Source organism: Dermacentor albipictus, chromosome 4 (assembly GCF_038994185.2).
Source record: "Dermacentor albipictus isolate Rhodes 1998 colony chromosome 4, USDA_Dalb.pri_finalv2, whole genome shotgun sequence".
In the NCBI taxonomy this organism is placed as follows: domain Eukaryota; kingdom Metazoa; phylum Arthropoda; class Arachnida; order Ixodida; family Ixodidae; genus Dermacentor; species Dermacentor albipictus.
The window spans coordinates 129,523,373-129,550,897 of record NC_091824.1 but is presented as its reverse complement, the minus strand read 5'-3'; the positions used below and the strand labels follow the sequence as shown (position 1 = coordinate 129,550,897).

At 45.9% G+C, this 27,525-nt stretch overlaps 1 protein-coding gene across 7 annotated transcripts in view; it reads right to left on the bottom strand.

Annotated features, from left to right (window-relative positions):
* Positions 1 to 5,968: 5,968 nt before the first annotated feature.
* The window catches only part of LOC135899586 (uncharacterized), a 121,562-nt gene continuing 100,005 nt past the window's right edge, over positions 5,969 to 27,525 (bottom strand). For 3 of the 7 annotated variants that reach the window (XR_010563651.2, XR_011514092.1, XR_010563653.2), the window contains 5 exons: positions 25,929 to 26,047; positions 19,713 to 19,994; positions 8,511 to 8,675; positions 7,519 to 7,693; positions 5,969 to 6,591 (listed from right to left, as the gene is read on the bottom strand). Coding sequence is in view for 1 of the 7 variants with exons in the window: in XM_070537573.1 (XP_070393674.1) it covers positions 6,582 to 6,591; positions 7,519 to 7,693; positions 8,511 to 8,691; positions 19,713 to 19,745 (399 nt within the window). In the remaining 6 variants the exon portion in view is untranslated. Of the gene's footprint in view, positions 6,592 to 7,518; positions 7,694 to 8,510; positions 8,692 to 19,712; positions 19,995 to 25,928; positions 26,052 to 27,525 lie in introns of all 7 variants that reach the window. The other 4 variants (XR_010563652.2, XR_010563650.1, XM_070537573.1 and 1 more) reach the window with 3 other exon arrangements.

The following is a 27,525-nucleotide window of genomic DNA, read 5'->3' as shown; positions in this document are numbered from 1 at the left end:
TTGCACACACGTGGGCAGTGATATTTGTGAGAATCCGGCACTTTGGAGACAACTTATCCGACCTGCCTCAAACAATATTTTCATGGGCTATAGGCTTACCATTTTTTCATTTTTCAGAGAAAATTTTCCTGAGCTTATTCGAATGGCTATTGCGTAAATGAGCGTTAGCACGCACGTGGGCAGTGATATTAGCGAGAATCCGGCTCTTTGGAGAGAACTTATCCGACCTGCCTCAAACGATATTTTCATGGGCTATAGGCTTACCATTTTTTCATTTTTCAGAGAAAATTTTCCTGAGCTTATTCGATTGGCTATTGCGTAAATGAGCGTTAGCACACACGTGGGCAGTGATATTTGTGAGAATACGGCACTTTGGAGAGAACTTATCCGACCAGCCTCAAACGATATTTTCATGGGCTATAGGCTTACCATTTTTTAATTTTTCAGAGAAAATTTTCCTGAGCTTATTCGATTGGCTATTGCGTAAATGAGCGTTAGCACACACGTGGGCAGTGATATTTGTGAGAATCCGGCACTTTGGAGAGAACTTATCCGACCAGCCTCAAACGATATTTTCATGGGCTATAGGCTTACCATTTTTTCATTTTTCAGAGAAAATTTTCCTGAGCTTATTCGATTGGCTATTGCGTAAATGAGCGTTTGCACACACGTGGGCAGTGATATTTGTGAGAATCCGGCACTTTGGAGACAACTTATCCGACCTGCCTCAAACAATATTTTCATGGGCTATAGGCTTACCATTTTTTCATTTTTCAGAGAAAATTTTCCTGAGCTTATTCGAATGGCTATTGCGTAAATGAGCGTTAGCACGCACGTGGGCAGTGATATTAGCGAGAATCCGGCTCTTTGGAGAGAACTTATCCGACCTGCCTCAAACGATATTTTCATGGGCTATAGGCTTACCATTTTTTCATTTTTCAGAGAAAATTTTCCTGAGCTTATTCGAATGGCTATTGCGTAAATGAGCGTTAGCACGCACGTGGGCAGTGATATTAGTGAGAATCCGGCACTTTGGAGAGAACTTATCCGACCAGCCTCAAACGATATTTTCATGGGCTATAGGCTTACCATTTTTTCATTTTTCAGAGAAAATTTTCCTGAGCTTATTCGATTGGCTATTGCGTAAATGAGCGTTAGCACGCACGTGGGCAGTGATATTAGTGAGGATCCGGCACTTTGGAGAGAACTTATCCGACCTGCCTCAAAGAATATTTTCATGGGCTATAGGCTTACCATTTTTTCATTTTTCAGAGAAAATTTTCCTGAGCTTATTCGAATGGCCATTGCGTAAATGAGCGTTAGCACGCACGTGGGCAGTGATATTAGTGAGAATCCGGCACTTTGGAGAGAACTTATCCGACCTGCCTCAAACAATATTTTCATGGGCTATAGGCTTACCATTTTTTCATTTTTCAGAGAAAATTTTCCTGAGCTTATTCGAATGGCTATTGCGTAAATGAGCGTTAGCACGCACGTGGGCAGTGATATTTGTGAGAATCCGGCACTTTGGAGAGAACTTATCCGACCAGCCTCAAACGATATTTTCATGGGCTATAGGCTTACCATTTTTTCATTTTTCAGAGAAAATTTTCCTGAGCTTATTCGATTGGCTATTGCGTAAATGAGCGTTAGCACACACGTGGGTAGTGATATTTGTGAGAATCCGGCACTTTGGAGAGAACTTATCCGACCTGCCTCAAACAATATTTTCATGGGCTATAGGCTTACCATTTTTTCATTTTTCAGAGAAAATTTTCCTGAGCTTATTCGAATGGCTATTGCGTAAATGAGCGTTAGCACGCACGTGGGCAGTGATATTAGTGAGAATCCGGCACTTTGGAGAGAACTTATCCGACCTGCCTCAAACGATATTTTCATGGGCTTACCATTTTTTTCATTTTTCAGAGAAAATTTTCCTGAGCTTATTCGATTGGCTATTGCGTAAATGAGCGTTAGCACGCACGTGGGCAGTGATATTAGTGAGGATCCGGCACTTTGGAGAGAACTTATCCGACCTGCCTCAAACGATATTTTCATGGGCTATAGGCTTACCATTTTTTCATTTTTCAGAGAAAATTTTCCTGAGCTTATTCGAATGGCTATTGCGTAAATGAGCGTTAGCACGCACGTGGGCAGTGATATTAGTGAGGATCCGGCACTTTGGAGAGAACTTATCCGACCTGCCTCAAACGATATTTTCATGGGCTATAGGCTTACCATTTTTTCAATTTTCAGAGAAAATTTTCCTGAGCTTATTCGATTGGCTATTGCGTAAATGAGCGTTAGCACACACGTGGGCAGTGATATTTGTGAGAATCCGGCACTTTGGAGAGAACTTATCCGACCTGCCTCAAACAATATTTTCATGGGCTTACCATTTTTTCATTTTTCAGAGAAAATTTTCCTGAGCTTATTCGAATGGCTATTGCGTAAATGAGCGTTAGCACGCACGTGGGCAGTGATATTTGTGAGAATCCGGCACTTTGGTTAGAACTTATCCGACCTGCCTCAAACAATATTTTCATGGGCTATAGGCTTACCATTTTTTCATTTTTCAGAGAAAATTTTCCTGAGCTTATTCGATTGGCTATTGCGTAAATGAGCGTTAGCACACACGTGGGCAGTGATATTTGTGAGAATCCGGCACTTTGGAGAGAACTTATCCGACCAGCCTCAAACGATATTTTCATGGGCTATAGGCTTACCATTTTTTCATTTTTCAGAGAAAATTTTCCTGAGCTTATTCGATTGGCTATTGCGTAAATGAGCGTTAGCACGCACGTGGGCACTGATATTAGCGAGAATCCGGCACTTTGGAGAGAACTTATCCGACCTGCCTCAAACGATATTTTCATGGGCTATAGGCTTACCATTTTTTCATTTTTCAGAGAAAATTTTCCTGAGCTTATTCGATTGGCTATTGCGTAAATGAGCGTTAGCACACACGTGGGCAGTGATATTTGTGAGAATCCGGCACTTTGGAGAGAACTTATCCGACCTGCCTCAAACAATATTTTCATGGGCTATAGGCTTACCATTTTTTCATTTTTCAGAGAAAATTTTCCTGAGCTTATTCGAATGGCTATTGCGTAAATGAGCGTTAGCACGCACGTGGGCAGTGATATTAGTGAGAATCCGGCACTTTGGAGAGAACTTATCCGACCTGCCTCAAACAATATTTTCATGGGCTATAGGCTTACCATTTTTTCATTTTTCAGAGAAAATTTTCCTGAGCTTATTCGATTGGCTATTGCGTAAATGAGCGTTAGCACACACGTGGGCAGTGATATTTGTGAGAATCCGGCACTTTGGAGAGAACTTATCCGACCAGCCTCAAACGATATTTTCATGGGCTATAGGCTTACCATTTTTTAATTTTTCAGAGAAAATTTTCCTGAGCTTATTCGATTGGCTATTGCGTAAATGAGCGTTAGCACACACGTGGGCAGTGATATTTGTGAGAATCCGGCACTTTGGAGAGAACTTATCCGACCAGCCTCAAACGATATTTTCATGGGCTATAGGCTTACCATTTTTTCATTTTTCAGAGAAAATTTTCCTGAGCTTATTCGATTGGCTATTGCGTAAATGAGCGTTTGCACACACGTGGGCAGTGATATTTGTGAGAATCCGGCACTTTGGAGACAACTTATCCGACCTGCCTCAAACAATATTTTCATGGGCTATAGGCTTACCATTTTTTCATTTTTCAGAGAAAATTTTCCTGAGCTTATTCGAATGGCTATTGCGTAAATGAGCGTTAGCACGCACGTGGGCAGTGATATTAGCGAGAATCCGGCTCTTTGGAGAGAACTTATCCGACCTGCCTCAAACGATATTTTCATGGGCTATAGGCTTACCATTTTTTCATTTTTCAGAGAAAATTTTCCTGAGCTTATTCGAATGGCTATTGCGTAAATGAGCGTTAGCACGCACGTGGGCAGTGATATTAGTGAGAATCCGGCACTTTGGAGAGAACTTATCCGACCAGCCTCAAACGATATTTTCATGGGCTATAGGCTTACCATTTTTTCATTTTTCAGAGAAAATTTTCCTGAGCTTATTCGATTGGCTATTGCGTAAATGAGCGTTAGCACGCACGTGGGCAGTGATATTAGTGAGGATCCGGCACTTTGGAGAGAACTTATCCGACCTGCCTCAAAGAATATTTTCATGGGCTATAGGCTTACCATTTTTTCATTTTTCAGAGAAAATTTTCCTGAGCTTATTCGAATGGCCATTGCGTAAATGAGCGTTAGCACGCACGTGGGCAGTGATATTAGTGAGAATCCGGCACTTTGGAGAGAACTTATCCGACCTGCCTCAAACAATATTTTCATGGGCTATAGGCTTACCATTTTTTCATTTTTCAGAGAAAATTTTCCTGAGCTTATTCGAATGGCTATTGCGTAAATGAGCGTTAGCACGCACGTGGGCAGTGATATTTGTGAGAATCCGGCACTTTGGAGAGAACTTATCCGACCAGCCTCAAACGATATTTTCATGGGCTATAGGCTTACCATTTTTTCATTTTTCAGAGAAAATTTTCCTGAGCTTATTCGATTGGCTATTGCGTAAATGAGCGTTAGCACACACGTGGGTAGTGATATTTGTGAGAATCCGGCACTTTGGAGAGAACTTATCCGACCTGCCTCAAACAATATTTTCATGGGCTATAGGCTTACCATTTTTTCATTTTTCAGAGAAAATTTTCCTGAGCTTATTCGAATGGCTATTGCGTAAATGAGCGTTAGCACGCACGTGGGCAGTGATATTAGTGAGAATCCGGCACTTTGGAGAGAACTTATCCGACCTGCCTCAAACGATATTTTCATGGGCTTACCATTTTTTTCATTTTTCAGAGAAAATTTTCCTGAGCTTATTCGAATGGCTATTGCGTAAATGAGCGTTAGCACGCGCGTTGGCAGTGATATAAGTGAGAATCTGGCACTTTGGAGAGAAACTATCGGACCTGCCTCAAACGATATTTTCGTGGGCCATAGGCTTATTTTTTTTTCATTTTTTCAAGCAAACGTTCCTGAGCTTATTCGTATAGCTAGTCGTGAGCTTTCCTGAGCTTATTCATATAGGTATTCCATAAACAGCCGTGAGCAATCACGTGGGTAGTAATATAAGCGAGAACCGAGCACTTTGGAGTGAAATTATCGGACCTGCCTCGAATGTTATTTTCGTGGGATATATTTACCGCTTACCGGTACCGTTTACCGTTTGCCGTTCACCGGCTTACTGTTTTTTTTTCCTTTTTTCGAGAAAGCTTTCCTGAGCCTATTCTTATAGTTATTACGCAAATAGGCATCAGCACGCACATGGGTAGTAGTATAAGCGAGAATTGAGCACTGTGAAGTGAAATTATCGAACCTGCCTCGAATGTTATTTTCGTAGGCTATAGGCTTTCAGTTCTCTGAATTTTCCGAGAAAACGTTCCTGAGCTTATTCGTATAATTATCACGTAAATAGGCGTCAGCACTCACGTGGGTAGTAATATAAGCGAGAACCGAGCACTTTAGAGTGAACTTATCGGACCAGCCTCAAACGTGGTTTTCGTGGGCTAAGGCTTACCGTTTTTTCATGTTTTCTTAGAAAATATTCTGAGCTGATTCGTATATTTGTTGCGTGAATTGGCGGCAGAATGCATGTGGACAGTAATATGAGAGGGAATATCGCACTTTAGAGAGAACTTATCGGACCAGGCTGAAACAATATTTTTGTAGTCTATAGGCTTACCATGTTTTTAGAAAATTGTGCGGAGTTTGGTTCCTTAATTTTTCGCTTAAATCGCTGTCAGCTCCTGCGTTGGGAGTGATGTATACGATGAACCAGCCCTATAGATAAACACTATTGGACCTGGATGACAATATTCTCTGGGGCTTAAGAGTACAGCATTGCCTCGGCTCTGGGGCCGTTGCAGTTAAGAGGCAGAGACAGCTCAAACACAAAAATCGTTTATTTGGAGGCCTATGATTGCATTTAGTCCCGAAGTGGGACGGGAAATGGGAGTGAGGAAAACGTAACGAAGCGTATTGCACATGCACAGAACTCTGGTATGGTGCAGACATAGAACTGTCTTCTCATAGCGGGAACAGCTGCACTATCTTGCACTGCCTTGTTGACAGCTGCACTATCTTGCACTGCCTTGTTGACTGACGCAAGACTTGCTGCGACGCTTCGGCCGGACTCGAGGCAGTTGGGAGTAGTGTTGCGAGATTGAATGTTGCTTCCTGCAATTTGGCCACTAGCTAGATAATTATACGTGACGGCCGCTTCCAAGGGAGTGGTTGCATTGGTGGCTGTGCTTGTACCTGGCTTCTGGTTGAAGTCTGGACCGCAATAGTCGCCTCAGTGAACGGGTTCCTTGGTTATGAATTGGAGCGATGGCGTATGTGATTGACGTGCCCCTTGACGTTGGCAGTGGGAGTCTCTGCGTTTGCTGTCCGTGCTCCTGTCGCCGATTTGACACGACCAGAGGTTGACTTCTCCGATGTCCGTAATTGTTGATGCACACGCTGCTGTCTGCAGGCATTCTCCAGTCATCGCTCTCCTCAGATGGACCTGTAACATTCATAGAGAAGCAGGTGACTATGTGCGATCTTATTTGACGCCCGAGGAGCATTTTGGACAGCTATTTTTCAGTCTTTGTAGACATTCTTCTTTAGTTAAACAGTAGCTGTATTAATTTCTCGTTGAGATCGTCTACATTTATTTCCGAATGCCCTCTTTTATCGTTCGCACTGCTCTTTCAGCGACTCCTCTTCATCGTGGATGAAAGAGTATCGTGTGCACACCCGTCATTTCTTTTGTTTTTTTTGCTGCAGATGTGGCGAACTGTGTGGCGTGAACTGTGTGGCGCTGTCTGATACAATTGTACGTGGCAAGCCAAGCTGAAACGCCCCTGTTTGGTTTCCATGTTTGCGTGCTTCATAGGAATCGTTTCAATCTATTTGAAACACGCGTCTAGAATAATTACCGCCATTTCCAGGTTATCCGTCATGCGAAATCAATATGGATCCTAGACCACTTTTCTAGAGTGTTCAGCTAGTTTACGGGAGGTGCAACCGGTGACATGGGTTACATAGGCTTACTGTGAAAATGGCAAAATTTTCTGTTAGCCACGCGCTCCTCTACATCGGGGTCAATGTTCTAGCCACCAAAATGGGGATCGTGTCACGGCTGTTATAACCGGTTATCCTTTTTGGGTTTCGTGAAGAATTTGCAGGAAACGCTCTGTAGCATAACTTGATGCAAGAACGCGATTGCTCCAGTATACAAGCCCGTCCGCCAAGAACAATTCTAGCCTACGTTCATAATAAGCTGCCACATCGGGGTGTACGTTTCTCTTTCTCGGTGGCCAACCATGCAACATATAATGTTGTACATTACGCAATGTCGAGTCCAGGGCTGTAAGGTCCTTTAGTTTAAGCGTTGAGACCACACCTTCAGCTAGGCTTTCGAGTGTGAGGGCATATTCCAAGGGCTCACCTTGACCTCCGTCTCCGGTGACTTGCTGTGTTGGTCGGCTGAGAGCACCTGAGCAGGGCATTTGTTTCCCAGGAACGTACGGAAGCTTGTATGTGTAGACTCCGAGGCACAGTGCCCAGCGTTGCATTCACGCAGCCGCCCTGGTGGGTGTCTGGCCGGTCAGGTTTCAGCAACCCTGCGAGTGGTTGAGCCATTAGGGCTACGTATACGTTGTTGATAGAGTCAAACAGAACAACCCCGACCACCCAGCAAAGCTGCGCTGCACTCTAGCCTGAGATCTTTTGTAGGATCGAAATGCACAAGAATTTGAGCACCTTTCAGATTTTCTTTTCCTTATCGAACGCCGCCGCTTGCGGTGCTTTCCAGTGCTACCGCGCGTTGCTTTACAATAGTTAGCACAGCAGTGCTAAATCCGTTAACATGTCTGGGAAAAATTAGGCGTACAACGTCAACAATCGTATAAATGACCGCAGTTCTGTCACATTCCGCGGAAAGGTGCGCACGTAATAGCTTCTAGGTTTTTTTCTGTTGGATGAAGGCCCTCGCCGTCAATGCGATGATTGTAGATTGGCTAAATTTGCATTCGTCTTATAGGTACTTCATGCTACGCTCCCTAAAACGCTCAAAGACGGCTTTCAATAGCTCTCCGTTATCGTCTCCCTTCTCGGACACGATTACATCACCAAAGTTGTCTCGAACAGCGGGTAAATCTCAAATAATCGTCTCGATTTTCTCCAGAAAATCGGATGGTGCAGACGATATTCCGAACGGAAGCCGATTATAGCAGAATAATCTTTTATGACTATTAATTACGCAAGGTTTGCGCGCGGCTTCTTCGAGAGGCACCTGACTCTAATCGTCAACAAGACGGAGGTGCTGAAGCATTCACCTTCTCTTAAATCTGCGAACATATGCTCGATTACAGGAATCGCAGACTGTTCGTCTGCGCGAACACGGTTCAATGCAACTTTAAAACCGCCACAAATACTTACCTAGCCATCTTTCTTTAGCACCGGGGCGCCAGAGTTTCCCAGCAGCGTCAGCATGTCCGTTCCGCGTAAGCTTGGTCCTTGGCAGTTGAACACTGTGAGGGAAGTCCATGAGCACGTCCTTGAAGCCCACAGGTAGTGTCAGGTCGCCCAACACCGGGAACCTCCCTGCGTAGCAAGACAACTTCACACGTGACGGCGTCAGGGCAGGCCAATGGTTCCGATGCTTCATGTACAGTTCCCGAATAATCACACACTGGCGACCCGGTGTCGACTTCCATACTTGAACCCCGCCCGATATATATGAGTGGTAGATTGGTTTCCGCTCCGACACCAGTTTCCAACGATTGACTTCGTTACTGCTATCGTCCATTTGGTAGGTTTCTGTTATTGCCAGTGTATTTGCGTGCATAGCTCTGGCAAATAACTTCCCACGGTTAGGGCCGCTTTGACATCTCTCAGCACCGTCCCTTCGCCGTCCACCCTGATAGCAAAGCGCATTTGCCCATTTACAACCAACATCATCATGTGTTGAGCTGCCCTACCTTCCGCATTCACCATGTTCTTTGGCCTTTATGTTTTCCGGGGCGATGTTTTTCAAGCCACCTGAAATGTTAATAAAGCCCTTGGCTTGCAGAACATTTTCATATTGTTGTTCTAGGCCCTTTCAACTGTAATTGCGAGTGATGTGGCTTCACCTATACCTTGATGTCGGCTGTTGCCAGTAGTTGCTTCTGTGGAGCCGTTGTACAAGCACTGCACACAATACGATCCCTGAGCACGCGATCCAGGACGTTGCCAAAATTGCAGGTATTCTTCTTACATCTGACAGGAATAAAAAAAAAACAACTTGAAGTTCTTCGGCCTTTCACGTCGTTTCGGATAATAGTACTTGTTTAGCACGTTGACAACTTGCTCAAAGCTAAAAGGATTTTGGGCTTGCGGCGCGACCTTCACAGATAATACTGGCTGGGTTTGCGTTTTCAACGGTGCCATGAGCAGTACTTTCTTTTAGGGCGGATATAGACGATGCCATTAGCTTCAAAGTAGGCGTCTGCCTTGACGAGATAGGGCTTCCACTTATCTGTGTCTTCGTTGAATGCAGAAAGCATACGGTTAGCCATGCTTGCCGTCGGCCAGGCTCCCTGCGTAGTTTAAGATTGCGGGGCTTCTTTCACCGAGTGGGCGGTGCCCTGACTCGTATCCACTGTAGCATAGCCACGGCACGCGGGCCGTAGCAATTACTAGGCACAGACAGCTCGGACACAAAAAGCGTTTATTTAGGGGCGTGTGATTGCTGTTATCCCTGACGTGGGAAGGAAAGTAGGAGCGGGGAGAAGAAAAGGAAACCTACTGCGCATGCGCAGAACTCTGGTATGACGCAGGTACTACAATAGGATGGATTAGCGATGTTTTATTTTTCACAGAGAATAAATCTTAGATTTTTCGTTTATTTATCGCGTAAATCAGCTTCAGCACGTGCGTGGGGAGCGATGTATGCGAAGAACCAGTGCTTTAGAGAGAACTTGTTGGACATGGCTCAGACAATATTTTCTTGGGCTACAGTCGTACCCTTCTTTCGTTTTCCCCAGCAAATTAATCTGAGATTATTGGTTTACTTACCGCGTAAATCGGTGCCATGTCCTCACCTCTCAGTTATGTTCGTCATATACTCGTGTCATACTATGCCAGTTTTTGCGCATACCAAGACGTAGGCGGCTGTTTCATTACCTACATGACACATATATATATTGGCAATCGTGCCAAGGGCCTATGGTTTATGTTCATCATACACTCGTGCATGTCATATTAGGCGAATGGTGGTACATACCAAGTTAACGAAACATCCATGAGAGCATCAATACGTAGGTGGCTGTTTCATAACCTACATGACACACATGTCATGATATTCATGTCATGACCTACTATTTATGTTCCACATACACTTATTTCATACTATGCCAATTTAGGTATCTACCAAGTTAACGAAATGACCATTGGAGCACAGGGACGTAGGCGCCTTTATCATGACCTACATGACACACATGTGATGATATAATCTCATGACCAAGCATTTATGTTCGTCGTACACTCTACTCATACTATGCTAAGTTTGGTGAACACCAAGTTTACTAAACACCATGAGAGGACCAAGACGTAAGCGGCTGTTTCATGACCTACATGACACATATTTCACGACATTCATGTCATGACCGATCATGCATATGCGTCATACACTCTTGTCATACAATAACAATTTTCGCCCCTACCAGAGGAATGACTGCTTCTCGCTGAGCAGAGATTCTAACGGGCTATAGGCTTACCTTTTTTTGCCGCGAAAGTCAATTTGCGCATACCGTTTATTCGGAGCGTAAATTGGCATCCGCGCTTGTATTAGCACGAGGAGGGATGCACTCATGGAAGCATCGCTTATAATCATCATCATCATCATCATCATCATCATCATCATGGTTACGCCCACTGCATGGTAAAGGCCTCTCCCATACTTCTCCAACTACCCCGATCATGTACCTTGGAAATGTTCCTTGCGCGTTTGCGGGGGAGTAATCTTCTTAGCGAAGATTACTCCCCCGCACCCGTCTCGCTCGGGGAAATCTTAGAGTTTTGAAAAAATCAGCCCGGTGCACCTGCGTCTAAACTATGGTACGACAAAATACCTATGAATGACAGGTGCTAGGTTTTGACGCCGAAACGGAATGCGTGACCAAAAAACCATATTAGGGCCAATGCGCTAGGAAGATACTTCCTGCAGGTAATTTCCTGTAACATACTTCCTGAGGTAACATACTTCCTGAGGCACTGGAAGTGGTAAGGGAATACATCTACTTAGGACAGGTAGTGACTGCGGATCCGGATCATGAGACTGAAATAATCAGAAGAATAAGAATGGGCTGGGGTGCGTTTGGCCGGCATTCTCAGATCATGAACAGCAGATTGCCATTATCCTTCAAAAGAAACGTTTATAACAGCTGTGTCTTACCAGTACTCACGTACGGGCAGAAACCTGGAGGCTTGCGAAAAGGGTTCTACTTAAATTGAGGACGACGCAACGAGCTATGGAAAGAAGAATGATAGGTGTAACGTTAAGGGATAAGAAAACGGCAGATTGGGTGAAGGAACAAACGCGAGTTAATGATATCTTAGTTGAAATCAATAAAAAGAAATGGGCATGGGCAGGGCACGTAATGAGGAGGGAAGATAACCGATGGTCATTAAGAGTTACGGAATGGTTTCCAAGGGAAGGGAAGCGTAGCAGAGGGCGGCAGAAAGTTAGGTGGGCGGATGAGATTAAGAAGTTTGCCGGGAGAACATGGCCACAATTAGTACATGACCGAAGTATGGGAGAGGCCTTTACCCTGCAGTGGGCGTAACCAGGCTGAGGATGATGATGATGATGATGGTAAGCGATGCTTCCATGAGTGCATCCCTCCCCGTGCTAATACAAGCGCTGACGCCGAGCAATAAAAAATGACCAAAGAAACATGGAAGAGAAATTCACTGTATTGAGCAAACGGATGGACGGGGGAGCTGCAGTGGCGTAGCTAGGTCGTCTGGCACCCGGGGCCCATAGGTCTTCTGTCACCCCCCCCACGGTTGTAGTCGAGGAAGGCGAGGATATCGACAATTTCCGGGTTTCAGCACCAGTACAGCCGCCTTGGACACCGCGCACGTCCCCCTGGTCCCCCTCTCCTTCGCTTTCTCTCTCCAGCGCCTCGCTGGCGTAGTATGAGGGATCACGCGGCGCGCTCCTCATAGGTTTTGCTGTCAGCGGTCACTGAAAACACCACCCGGGTGCTCTCCCGGAAATTTCTGTAAGTACTTTCGTAACGAGAGAAGTTTTTTACTGTCTAAATAATTTTCTTGTGCAAACTTAAAGCACAGAATCGTTTACAGACGCTATCTCGTTACCGAATACGTACAGTGGACGCCACTGTGCGCGGTCGCCGCGATTTAGTCTCCCGAACCGGCTTCTTGCGTGAAAGGCAGGCAAACGCCGAGACCAAACTATGTGAAATATGTTCTTATACTGTTTGTATATCTAAATGGAGCGTAATAGAATGAAGCCTCAATGCAGCGATCGCACAGCTTCGCAGCGACCGACTGCGCGTCTGCATGCTTGTCAGCGCACTGTTTCGCTTTCGCCGCGTGCGCGTTTTCGCACCGTGCCATCAGCTTTAGGCTGCAGAATATGAGCATTTGACAGTATACAAGCAACCAATGTTGCGTGCGCGCTATCAGAGCTGTTCAAAAACAATTTCATTCTAGAGACTTCGACGCCTACGGGGACTGATGCGCAGGACGTCGCGACGATTCAATGTTCTTTCTTTTCAAAATTCTTGGACGTTTCAATATTATTTCTCGAGTTGCGTCGCACTATACGTTTATCGGTGTTCTCAGCGTGCGATTATCCGCTGCTTCTTTTTTTTGTAATCCAGTGCATTAATTCATAACACAAACATGACCATGTGTGTGTGTGTGATAACTTTATTTTGAATCCGGCGATTGGGAGGCCCGGGCCTGGGGCCGCCTAGATGGCCACTGGGAGCTGCTGCTCCCGTGCGGCTTCCTTGGCTCGCTGGACGGCCCAAAGTTGGTCTTGGAGTTCTGAGCTGAGCAGCACGGCCGACCACCGCGCCCGTAGATTTTCTGGGGAGACTGCCATTTTATTTTGGTATATTTCACATCCCCACAACATGTGTTGAAGGGTGGCTCTAACAGACTTGCATAGCTTGCACATATCGCTCTCGTATATATCGGGGAAGAAAGTTTTTAGTTGCACGGGACTCGTATAAGTTTCTGTTTGTAGTCGCCTCCAAGTAACGGACTCAGCTCTGTTCAGTTTAGTGTGAGGCGGTGGTAATACTCGCCTCCGATTTTGATAGAATTTGATAATATCACTAAATCTTGTTAATATATATTTATCTCTCCAGATTTCCTCCTCCGCGTTCTCCTGACCGATGGAAGTCACTCTTTGCTCAGCTCGGCGAGTAAGACCTCGAGCTTCGCGGTGTGCTACCTCGTTGAGGTTGACTGCGGGAATGTCTGGAGTCGTATGCGCTGGGAACCAGAGCAATTGCCTGCCGTTCTTCTCTGCATCGGAGAACTTTGCTTCATTGACTCTGATGATGTGCCATGCCTCAGGGGAGATCCTACCTTTTGCATAATTTCTAATGGCCGCTTGAGAATCGCTTATGATGTACTGAGCATTCGTGGAGACCAATGCTAGTGCAATGGCTACCTCCTCTGCGGTCTCGGGATGTTTGGTATTAACTGATACGCTTGTAAGGGGTTTTTGGGTGTGATCTACGATTACTGCTACATAGCTATTTCTGTCTGGGTATTCAGCCGCGTCTACGAAGATTGCTCTGTCGTCTGACCCCAAAGCTTCGGATAATTTTCTCTGCTCTACTCTTGCGTATGCCGTCGTTGTAACCTGGACGCATGTTCTTGGGTATATTTGGTACCAGGAGTTTGTCACGAATTTCTCTCGTTATCGTCCTCTTTTCCCCGTATAGATTGTGATAATTCATTCCTAGTTTGCTTAGTATATGCCGTCCCGTTTTGGTTTTGGTTAGTCTCTCTGCTTGAGATGTTTGTTGTGCTTCTATGAGTTCGTCCAGTGTGTTGTGGAGTCCTAACTTTAGCAAGAGTTCCGTGCTCGTACTGACGGGAATCCCTAGAGCTAGTTTGTATGCTTTTTTTATCATGTTGTTAATTTTACGCTTTTCAGCTGCAAACCAATTGTGGAAGGCTGCTATGTATGTGATCTGACTGATTACGAATGATTGTATAAGCCGTATGATACTTTCTTCCTTCATACCTTGGTGCTTGTTAGTAATTCGTTTGATTAATCTCATGGTGTTTGTTACCTTTGTGTCTAACTTCCTTACGGTTTCCTTATTTGTGCCTTTGTTCTCAGTTACCAGACCCAGCACTTTGAGCTGGTTGACTATTGGGATATTCCGCCCGTTCTTGGTGTGTAGCTTGATTTCCTCATGAGCCTTGTTTCTGTCGTATCCTTTGGGAGACCTGCCTCTAAGTGTGGGGCGGTACAATAGAAGTTCAGATTTCTCCGCAGAGCATGTGAGGCCTGTTTCTATGAGGTGTTCCTCTACTGTGTTAATTGCAGTCTGGAGTCGTTGTTCTATTGATCCGTCGCTGCCATCACAGGTCCAGATAGTAATATCGTCCGCGTAGATTGTGTGATTCAGGGACTCTATGTGATTTAATTTTTCGGGGAGTCCCATCAAGACGAGATTAAACAGCATCGGAGAAATGACAGCGCCTTGCGGCGTGCCGGCCCCCCCTATGTCGATCTCGGGCGACTTGAGCCCTCCGACGGAGATGACTGCTTTCCTGTCTGATAGGAAGCTCTTGATGTAGTTATACGTCCGTTGCCCTAGTCCTATTCGTTCGATGTTTTCCAATATGGTTGCGTGGTTGGCATTATCGAAAGCTTTTTTAAGATCAAGGCCCAAGATGGCCCTTCTCGAGTGCGTGTTATAATCGATTATCTGATGCTTAAGTTGGAGCATCGCATCTTGTGTCGAAAGATTTTTGCGAAATCCTATCATTGTATCTGGGTATATGTTATTATCCTCTAAGAAGTTGTCTACTCTGTTTAAAATGACATGTTCCATTAATTTTCCGACGCAGGATGTTAGGGAGATTGGTCTGAGGTTGTCTATCTCAAGCTTCTTACCAGGTTTTGGAATAAGCGTTATCGTCGCTTTCTTCCATTGAGCTGGCACTTCTCCCTTTACCCAACACTCGTTTATGTATTCTGTTAGTTTGGCTATCGATTCATCATCCAGGTTCCTGAGAGTCTTGTTGGTTATACCGTCCGGGCCTGGGGCGGATTTGGTGTTTAACTTTTGTAGGGCCGCGCGGATTTCTGCCTCCGTGAGTTCCTCGTCTAATTTTGCGTTTTTATTCCCGCTGTAGATAGGATAGATGCAAGGGGGTGCCTGTTTTAAGTATTTCTGCTGTAATTCATTGAGAAATTCCTTTTCTGTACCCTCATATGCGTGTATTAACTTATTAATGGCTTGCATGTGATTTTTCTTGTTATTGTCATGGTCAAGCAGGAACCTGAGCATGTGCCACGTTTTGCCGGTGCTTAATTGTCCGTCCATGGAATTACATATCTCGTCCCATTGTTGTTTGATCAATTGCTTAGCATGTTCTTCTATTTTTTTGTTGAGGAGTGCTATGCGCTTTCTTAACTTTCTGTTATGCTTCTGACCGCTAAGTCTATTCTGAAGCGACTGCTTAGCTTCCCACATGTGGAGAAGTCTGCTGTCGCATTTATCCAAGTTAGATTCAGGTGGTGCTATTTTTGTGGCAGCTTTGACGTCATCACTGAGCTCCTTAGTCCATTGTTCTATGTCTGCGATTGATCGTTGCTGTGTCTTCTCTCGCGTTCTACGAAATAGTTCCCAGTCTACTAATTTGATCTGTCGTTCCTTGGGTCTATTCGGCCCTTCTCTGACGTGTAACTCTAATATGCGGTGGTCACTACCCAAATCTTCCAGTGTGTTGTGCCACGTCGCCTTTTCAATATTCTTGGTAAAGGTTAGGTCTGGGGTTGCGTCCCTGTTTAGCGCCGTGCCTACTCTGGTTGGAGTGGCGGGGTCTGTGACGAGCGTGAGGCCTAATTCTTGCGAGTCGTCCCATAAGTCCCTTCCTTTTGCTCTGGTATATAAGTATCCCCACGTGGTGTGTGGGGCATTGAAGTCTCCTCCTATAACTACCGGATTTTCTCCAGCAAGTCTGAGTGTTTTCTGGAATAGGTTCTTGAATTTGTGTTTATGTAGCACGGGGTTGCTATAAATGTTGAGAATAAATAAGCTATGTCCTGTATTTTTTTGTGGGATGAGTTCCAATAGAATATTGTCAATGTGCGTTATTCCTGTGTTGTGCTGCATGCAAGTTATGTTTCTTTTTACCAGCGTAGTTAATGCCCTGGTGTCCCCTTCGGCATAGCCAAAAGATCTGTATCCTGCTAGCTTCGCAATCCCGTGTGTTTCCTGCAGAATTATGACGTCCGGTGTATCCTTGTCTTTCAAAAACTGCTGCAAAACTGACTTTTTGTTTTCGTAACTTCTACAATTCCACTGCCATATCCTGAACCCTTCTTTGGCGCGCCTCATTTCGGGTGCGACCATGGGAGGGAGACGGGAGGTTAGAGAGAAGCTGATCTTATATAATTATGTGGTTGTGAAGTGGGTAAGGATTGTGGTGCTTCTGACGCAACGGAGGGGAGTCCATTACCTGGTGAGTGGTTTGCCTCTAGGATGTCTAATCTACTCATAATTGCTGCTATTGCCTTAGCCATTTGATTCATCATTTCGTCCCGTTTTTCATTTGACTTTTGTATTTCTCCTAGGCTCTTTTGAATATCGGCTAATGCTTTATCTACCACTGCGTTATCTTGTTTATCACTGATGGCTTGGGCCTTGCGCTTGAGTGGAGGGGGGTCATCCCCTTCGTCCATCTTATTGTCCGGAATTTCAAATGGCTCTTTCGTGCTCGCCTGTGGAGCGGGAGTTACCTGATTTATTTGGTTTTTTCCTTCCTTGAGAATTTTGATTTCATCGCTCATACGTGCCATATGCCATATGACCAACATGACCATATGCCATGCGTTTTTTTTTTTGCTTCTTACCACTACCTATCCACTCCAGTGAACTAGCCAGCATCTATAGCATCGACGAGTTCATAGACCAAACCGTCATGACATTAGTCGGGCAGCGGACTTGGGCGAGCGTCTCAGTGCACGTTTTTCGAACATTGCAGACCCGGCGCCGAAGCAGAAATCTTCCTCGCGTCTGTGCTTGCTGCATACCCGAGTTGTAGCCGATGACTGTTTGCCGGTTTTATGTTTCGCGAGCCAAGCTTCACGCAGCCTCTTGTCCTGCGGCCACGTATGAATAAGGCTGACACCGGGCTCCGTTGCGTACGTCCGGCACTGCGGCACCGAGCAGTAGTCTACCATGTTGCGAACCTTCAAAGGCAGCCGCTACCTATTCCAGTGCTTTCAATCGTTGTAAAGGAGACACTCGAAGCGGGAAAATCCCGCCAATAAATGAGGACCGCAGCGTACGAGGGAACTTATACATTCCTTTTCAGCTCGCTTCGGCGCTCCCGAAGCAGCTGACGAGGCCGCTATGTCCACGTGACCCCTAATAGCACGTCACGCCGACGGTGGCGCCAGCTTTTCGAGTGGTGGAGCTCGAGGCCAATACACGCTGTTTTTTTCTGCGCCAAATAACACAGCACTGTTATTTTAACAGTGCTGTGTAAAGTTTTAATTACCAATTTTAGCGGCAACATTGCATTTGCGAAATTGAAGGCCGACATTCATATCTTGCCCAACAACAACTTCACAAAAATCGTCGTAGGTACTATGGCCCGTAGTATTTTGGCTGTGGGCAGCACTGAACGAAAACGAAAATTAAATTGTGTCGCAGTGACGCTGATCTCCCCACCATATTAGAAAAACGGAAAACGCCACCTGCCTCTCTGCTGCACAGGCGCCAATGATATGACAATTACGACTTCTCGTTATTGTGACCAATAAAGCCATGTTTTTATTTGCTGCTATACGGACTAACGTGATTATCCTAGCTGCGGTACCACCAAAAGATTGGGAACAGAATAGAGCACGCTTCGCGTCGATTCTTGGCGTCACCATAAAAAAAAGGACCTCAATGAAGCCCGTGCCAGCGAAACCTGTTGGTCTGCACTCGCAATGGAGAGGGTTGAGGGATCAACCTCACTGGTGCCCTATTTCATATTCCTTTCGCTACTGCCTACTGGGCGCCGCCCGCATTGCCAAAGTACTGTAGGTTGTAGCACCCAAAACGATTTTGTTTAAGAAGTTTTTGTTGAGTTAATAATATGACTTTGAATCCTCAATTCTGGAATTGAAGTGCTTCCTCTATAAGTACTAATTAGGTGATTATTAAGGATAAGGTTGTTACTTACCTGCTACATTTTTCACGCTACCGAGTTCCTAGTAATCACAGACACATAACTTCATAGAATATCCGGAAATATATCCTTGCAAAATTCACGTTTTTTTTTTAATTCTGTGCAGCTGACACAGGCACTGTACTTATGACATGAAGTCACACAATAACAACAGTTTTCTGAAACTTTCGAGGGTAAGAAGAAAAGCGTGAAACATAACGGCAGGTTTCGCAGTGGCTTCTCGGAGCGAGCGGGAGAGGGGAAGTAAAAGCGAGCTGAACATCGCGGCGCCCGCGACTATATACAGCCTGTCGAGTCATACGCCGCCAAACACTTCGGCCGCACCGAGTCTGAAGACGATCCAGAGAATCCCATACGCGACTTTTCACAGCCGCACTTATGCAACGCCGCTCTCAACGAACGCTTCGCCGTAAATGAGAGCGCCGGGCGCGCTCGTTGAACGCCCTCTTACTGCTTTCTTTGTTCGTCTTCGCTGCGCGTTCTGAACGGACGAGGGACCCAAGAGCCTCAACGCCTACTGTATGTTTAACGACTCCTGCTCCCAGCATGCACGCAGGGCACACCCCACATGGAACATTCCGCTAAGGCGAATAGTTTAGCGACCATTTTGGGAATTAAATTTTGTTAGCCCGCACATTCGTGCGATGATTTCATGGGGTGTTAATAGAGCTGCAGCCGACAATTCTGCGGCGCAACGCATCGGGTACATGAGCTCGGGCTACTGGATACCGGAGCATTCTTTGCCATTTGCGCCCAGTCAAGCTGGCGGAAAAAGGGGTGTATTCAGGCGTATGACACCCCCCCCCCCTCCCGCTGGCCCCTTGCACCCGGGGCCCACGGCCCCCCGGCCCCCCCTGTTGCTACGCCATTGGGGAGCTGTAATATTGGCGGCTTGTTGGGCTAAAGTTTTAAAGGACGGGAGTGAGTGAGTGTGTATATATTTAATAAAGCGAAACATTATCTTCATTTCTCCTGCAGGGTCGCCAGGCAGTGTTTCAGTATGAAAAAGTGCGTCCATCCTAGTATTAGGCCCAGGGTTTGTCTCAACATCCCCTGGACAGATAAACAATAAGGCAAACGAGAAGTCAAGCATTCACAAATGGTCTCACACAACACCCGTGGGCACGGGAACAGCACTAAGAAGCGGTCATCACTTTTTCTCGCGTATAAGGAAAGTTTAGTACACACCTGCACAGGACAGAAGCAGAGGTTACGGGCCATTCCGAAAGTGCTGCTCCGGTGCCCACTGAAGGTGAAGTTTCCAGCGAAGCCGTCGAAATGTGCCTTGATGGATGATGCAGTGGTCGATGTGGTTGGCGCACGGAAGATGAGCCTTGGTGATGACACCACGGCAGGAAAATGCGCGTCGACGTCGATGTAAGCACAGGTTGCGTCAGGAAGATGTGCGGAAACGCATTCTAAGTCAGTGGGTGTGTCCGTTGATAGCGCCAACTGGAGTCCGATAGCAGCCTGCACATGACAGAAGCAGGGGTTACGGGCGATGTCGAAAGTGCAGCTCAAGTGCCCACTCATGTACATTTAGATTGGGTGGCTCTAAATATATGCATGAACATATACATAAACCTAACCGCTTCATGTTGTCCCTTTCTTCAAGTCTCGTGTTTTGCTTGCAGTAACTTCCAAAATTATTTAGACTGGTTGCCAGAAGCCTTAAACATACTCATAATTTTACCCTATACGAAAAACGGCAGCGCACACACTGCTGACGCATGCCCCGCAAACACGGCCTTTCATCCGAGTACGCTAGTACTTATTCAACTCTGTTGCGAAATTCTTCACGCTAACACAATGTCGAGATATATACGTAAAGCGTGTCACGAGAATTTCACTACACATGCGGCGCAGCGTTCACGGCGGCCCAATCGAGCGCCATGAAATGAGATCTACTGACACTGGCTGAACAACACACACAATCCGCTTAGTGCCTGCTCTGTATCAAGGTAAAACATGGTGTATTTTCTTTTTTACACACATAAACTATGATGCTAAAATCAACAAGCGTGAGCACTCACTTGCCGTAAAACATTCCATACAGAAGAAGTGAGAACAAGAGCGCGTCATCAAATCATGTAAGCGACACCAAGCCCGCGTCCCCTAAGCTCTGTGCACCGTTTCGCGCTACGAAATGCGCACACCCAATCATGAGATATTGACGCAAACGATCTTTGCTAAAACTTACCGTTCAGTGTAGTAAACGTGTGATGCCACAAAGAAGAAACACATGCACAGACACCAAGGTTCAGGCAAATACCGCACACCAAGCGTTTACCTGCCTGGCGCACTCGTTGAGAATTCAAATTGGCGCGGACAGATGGCGCACCGCCGTTGCTACCATTGCGCATGCGTAGGAGCTCAGGGCGACGAAGGTGTGCGCGCTCCGAGAAGTCTGAGTGCCTTTTCCTTATTCATTTTTCCATCTCTCTCTCTCTCTGCGCGCCATTCGCGCTGAACGGGTTGCTTTTCTTTTCCATTTTTCCTTTTTTTATGGATGAAGGAAATGCGCTCGCCGGTTGTATTACAAAAGCAGTGGCCTAATGTATAGCACTGTAATGCACACTTCGACGAACGCGTTGTTTGTAAAAACCGTTCCAGGGCCGGCCTGTGAGGCGTTTGCCTTATCGCCAGCGACGATGAGTAATAGAGTACGTTTGTAGCGTATCTTCCAGCGTACCGCCAGATGTGATACCCGCACGTATGTTACTGCAAATTTTCTGTTCCGATGATAGGCCAAAGCAATCCATACAGCAATGACGTACTGATATGGGTTGCCGCGCAGGCATATCGCCTGCGATATACTGGGTGGGCTCAGATGATGTAGTACGTACTTTAAGTGAATGAGAAACTTTGATGAGCTTTAGTTCAGGATATCAGTCAACTAAAAACCATCCGATGGGGTGCGTTAGCAGAGCTAGCGCTTTCCAGAGTAGTGATTGGACAAGGCTCAGCCGAGATTCTAACGTGATAAAGGCTTACCTTTATTTCTGCGGAAGCCAATTTGCGTATCTCATCTTATTCATGGCGTGAGTTGGCGTCAACACGTGCGTGAGCATGGGGTGTGGTGCATTAGCACAGCTAGTGCTTTCCAGAGTAGTGATTGGACAAGGCTGAGCCGAGATTCCAACGTGATAAAGGCTTACCTTTATTTCTGCGGAAGCCAGTTTGCGTATATGAGTTTATTCGTGACGTGAGTCGGCGTCAGCATGTGCGTGAGCACGGGGAGTGGTGCGTTAGCAGAACTAGCGCTTTCCAGAGTAGAGATTGGACAAGGCTGAGCCGAGATTCCAACGTGATAAAGGCTTACCTTTATTTCTGCAGAAGCCAGTTTGCGTATATGAGTTTATTCATGGCGTGAGTCGGCGTCAGCACGTGCTTGAGCAAGAGGAGTGGTGCTTAGCAGAGCTAGCGCTTTTCAGAGTAGAGATTGGACAAGGCTGAGCCGAGATTCTAACGCGATAAAGGCTTACCTTTATTTCTGCGGAAGCCAATTTACGTATCTGAGTTTATTCATAGCGTGAGTCGGCGTCAGCACGTGCGTGAGCAAGGGGAGTGGTGCGTTAGCAGAGCTAGCGCTTTCCAGAGAAGTGATTGGACAAGGCTGAGCCGAGATTCTAACGTGATAAAGGCTTACCTTTATTTCTGCGGAAGCCAATTTACGTATCTGAGTTTATTCATGGCGTGAGTCGGCGTCAGCACGTGCGTGAGCATGGGGAGTGGTGTGTTAGCGGGGCTAGCGCTTCCCAGAGAAGGGATTGGACAAGGCTGAGCCGAGGTTTTACGTGATAAAGGCTGACCTTTTTTTCTGCGGAAGCCAATTTTCGCATATCGATTTATTCATGGCGTGAATCGGCGTCAGCACTTGAATTAGCACTGGGAGTAATGTATGGCCGAAACCAGCGCTTCCACCAGAAGTGATTGGAATTGGCTGAGCTGTCATTGTAACGGAATATAGGCATACTTTTCGTTTTTTTGCGGAAGCCAGTCTTAACATATAAGTGCATTCATGGCGTGAATCGGCGTCAGCGCTTGCATTAGCACAAGCGCTTGTATTGGCACAAGAAGTGAAGTGGGGGCGAAACCAGCGTTTTCCAGATAATTGATTGGGTCAGGCTTAGCTGAGATTGTAAGGGACTATAGGCTTATATTCTTTTTCCGCGAAAGCCAATAGGAACATACACGTTTATTCATGCTGTTAATCGGCATCAGCAGTTGTATTAGCAAGAAGAGCGGTGTGTTATCGGAACCAGCGTTTTCCATAAAAGTGACTGAAGCAGGCTGAAGTGAGATTGAAAGTAGCTATATGCTCACGTATCTTTCTGCTATAAAGCCAAGGTGAACGGATACGTTTATTCAATGCCTGAATGGGCGTCAGCACTTGTATTAGCACGGGGTGAGGTGTGCTTGCACAGCCAGTGGTTCCCAGGTAAATGATTAGACCAGGCTGTGCCAAGATTCTAACATGCTATATGCCTACATTTTTTTCTGCCGAAACCAATTTGCTCATATCTGTTTACGCCGTGAATTGGCGTCAGCACGTGCGTTAGCACGAGGAATGACGTATTAACGGAGCCATCGCTTTCCATAGAAGTGATTGGACTAGGCTTAGCAGAGATTATAATGCGCTATAGAATTACCCTTTTTCCTCGCGAAAGCCAATCTGAGCATGTATGTTTATTCATGGCATGAATAGGATTTTGCAGGTGCATTAGTTTGCAAATTATGTATGCGACAACCAGCGCTCTCCTGAGAAGTGATTGGACCTGGCCGCGTCGAGACCATACAGGATAGGTTTGCCTATTTTTCTTCCAAATCCAGTGATGTCATGTGCGAATACTCATGCCACGAATATGTGTCAACACGTAAATTACTGTCGAGAATGATGTAGGCTGTGAACCAGCGCCTTCTAGAGATGTCATTGGACCTGGCTGCATGGAGATTGTAACAGGCTGTAGGTTGGATTTCTATTCCGCGAAAGCCAATCAACGCATGTGGGTTTATTCATGCCGTGAATCAGCGTCAGCACGTGTATTAGCACGGGAGAGTGATATTTGAGCGAGATGCATCTGTTTCCAGAGAAATAATTAGAACTGGTTGTGCCAACACTGCATTATTCTATAGGCATGCATTTCTGGCCGTGAAAGTCAATCTGCACGTCCACTTGTTTATCGCACGAATCCGTGTCAGCGCGTACATTAGCGTAGGGATTGATCTATTCGCTGAATCAGCGCATTCCACAGAAGTGATTTGACCTGGCTGCGCCGTCATTCTGACTGGGTATAGGCTTACCATTTTTTCCGTATGAGCGAATCTGTGCTCAGTCGTTGTTTCATGGCTAGAATCGGCGTAAATAGGTCCAATAGCACGGGGAGTGATGTATGCACCGAATCTAGAGGTGAAACAGCGCTCCCTCGGGCATCGCAACAAGGTCACGGTTGAGTGCACGGCGCCGGCGCACCCTCGGTTGTTCAAGTGCGCTCGTGGAGAACGGGAGTACGCATGCAGTCCTCTAGTCGCAGAAGTCCGCTGGTTCTTAGGTCACATGGGACCTTCCGCTGCTAGCTGCCTCAACGTTTGTATAGATGCGCTCGTTTCTGTTCGGCCGCTTACTTCCTGAAGTTTCGAAGCAGTGGCAGAAACGGCAGTCTACAACAGCATGTTTCACGTATCTGCGATATTACGGAATTGCCCGGGTGTGCCAAATGAAAAGCGCGAATGTTTTAAAAAATAATGGTTATTTTACATACAAGGCCCAAAGCTGCATTACCTTTTGACCTAATTGGCTCCATCCACGCTCTGCGCAATTTTGTGAGCGTCAGTGCCTGATTTCTAGCAGAACAAATTCGTTTTGGAGTGTGAGCAACCACTTGTGCAACGCGTGGCGCATCTCGTCAGCAGAATGAAACTGCTTACCGCCCACGGCTTCTTTCAGTTGTCGGTACATATGAATGTCGCTCAAGGGAACTTCTGGTGAGTATGGTGGATGTGGAAGACGCTCAAACTTTAGGTTTATTACTGTCGCAGCTGTTGCACTTGCCGTATTTAGCCCTGCATTTTCATATTGCAACATAACACCTACAGACAGCAATAGGCAGGACTTCGATTTGATTGCAGGCCGAAGATGATTTTCTAGGAGGTCAGATTATGATTCACTAGTGACCGTGGTTCCTCGCGATGGGTAGCGGTTCGAGATGGTGCCTTCTTCGTCCCACAAGTTAGTCAGCATAACCGATCCTGCTTATGTCTGTGTTCCTGACCTGGTCGAGGAGAATCGGCCATGGACGTCACACCATTTGCGAATTTCTGACTGCATTCGCAGACTTGCCGCATTGACACACATGCATCACCATACTGGAACTTCATGCTGGGATGGATTCAGAATGGCTTCACACAGTCACTATGAAGACACCGAATAAGAGAACGCTGGTCTTACCTGGCGCAAGTGGCATGTTGGGCGGCCGTTTTTGCGCTTTTACTCTAGCAATGTTTCTGCAACTGTACAATGATGCCATCGAGTGGGCATCCGGCACACTGTTAGGAACATGTCTGCGAACGTACAGGGTACGGTTTTATCTTTCGCCTTTTTTTATTAAACATCTGCAGGTTTTTTTTACTGACCCTCGTACTGATGGCACGGTGTCTGGCAACAAAACAGGCCATTTCAGCTTTTCTAGAAGGACTTCACCCCGTAGTTCACCGTGATACTGACGCCTTTCTTTCTATGTCGCTCTCCGGAAAGTGCTTCTCACAAACATAACCATCAGACGTTAGCTCTAAACTTTTCCTTGGGATTACGTGAGCACGCACTTGCGATGGTACCCAGCCACTAGAGATTACTTTTTTTCATCCGGGATGCATAGCCACTGCTGCACTTTAGCACGGCACGTTTCCACTCCATCTTCAATGGAGACAGATGGAAAGCCCTGGCCTTTGTAGCAAGGTGAAAAGCGTGCGCGCATCTCTGAGAAAACGGTGTCGCCGGCTTAACGTGGAAACCCGCGAGAACAAGACAGCCTACTAACTGAGAATTAAAAAAAAAAACGTGACGGTGCAGCGTTCCTACCTGGTACAAGTTTGCTTGTCGGAGCACACCAGACCCTGAAAATTTTGAGCTTTGTCTCCGAAGGTCACCTACGCACGCACACCGCAAGTGAGCGAGTGAATTCGTGGAGACCGCAGACGCCACCTGCTTAGGCACACTGCTGGTACTCGTTTCAGAGGCATATAATTTTGAGCAGCACTAAGCCATTGCTGCTGCTGAAATGTCCGTCGCTTCTGTTTCTTGATATTACTCATTGAAATATGGGAGAATTAAAAAAAGATATGGGAAGATATCGCAATTTTTGCGCGTTGCGTCCTTTGAAGAGCGTGTAAGCGATGTCAACGCACCTGCCACGTTATCCGACGAGCAGAGACGAATACTGCAATTCCTCCTCGCCACAGCTTGACGCTATCGCACAGCCTGTGCACGCCGTCGCCGCCAGGCAGATTTCCCTCCTAGAGTACTTCTTTCTCCGTTGTAGTAGGTGTATGCGAGGAAAGGAAAAGCAGCAGGATGAGCCTTACTAATTATCCTTGTGCGAAAATGTCTCATTGCAGGCAACGTTTTCTACAAAATACTTTCTCATCTTTTTCATTTCTCTTCAATTTTATGTGGCGAAGTACTAAAGCCGGAATATAAGTGCGGGTTATAACTGAAAAATTCTATCCATGACACGTTGAAGTACTCATTCGCGCCATCTACTGTTTCAAGGGAGAAATTGTTTACACTATTTGAAATGTCTACACGCCTTCCGAATTCTGCGCCAAAGCACTGTTCATAACCTCAACATGAAACCGTATTTGAAACCTGATCTAAGGCTTACAGAACCTCCACCTGATGTACGCATCGTCATACGAGATGACCAAATGCTATTCTGACTTTACTGGACGTTTGCCTATGAATTTCATTAGCCTTTACGTGATGACAAAAAAATGAAAAAAAAGGAACATGGCCGCTAAATAACATGACGTCTATGACAGTGGCGATCTTCCATCGAGGGATGCAAACATTGCCCAGAAATCATATGTTAGGTTATTCCCTAAGAAATCATAGAATCATACTTACTCAACATTGCAAACACAGAAAAAGTAAAGCTGTTTCGAAAGAAACGCGAATGCAACAAGAGCCCCAGAACTCATCGAGTAGCCATTGTGGGCAAAGCAAAACAGCTAGACTTAATCTAGTAGCGAGGTAATTATTCAATACTGCAGCATACTTTTCACTTGCAGATTATTCTTCAAAGGGTCTATGAATAAGCTGCCAATGAAGAGAAGATTTTCATTCAAGAGGGCATGTTTCGTTGGATAACGAAGACTCCCGCCTCGTAAGAATGAAGGGTGAAGCCGAATTGGGGCAGACTACAAAAAAGAAAGAGAGCGCGAACAGAGAAGGAAGACATAAAGCAGTTGCAGAAGCCAGCTGCGATTGTAGCTTTGTGAGAACCAGAAGGAAAAAGAAAGACAGAAAAAAGACAGAGAGGAAGACGTGGGAGGGTGTTCGGTGCAGACACGGTGTTCTGATCAATAACAAGCGTTAATTGGCGAGGAATGTCTCGGCGTATTTCTTCTGCCACCCATACCGCCCTCCTTCCCCTACCTTACTTGCTCCAACTTTCTCTTTCAGCGCGCTCCCAGTTTCATTGGGCTTGCCACGTCCTTTACTGCTACAGAAACCGATCTGCTCCTTGCCTTGACCAGCTCTTATAGGCTGCCCCCTACAGGAAAAAACAAAGTGCGTAGTGGCCGAGCAGCTGTCCCTCTTGCTGTAGCTTCGCCTAAGCATTCCGTAATCAAGAATCCTAAACCAGTTGGTGCGTTGCTGACGCTACTTAACAAAATGAGTTCTTGTATTAGGTTTTAGCTCGCAAAATTTACTGTACCCTAGTCTGATATATAAAAATATTACTTCACTACAAATATATGCTACCTAAAATACTATGAATTT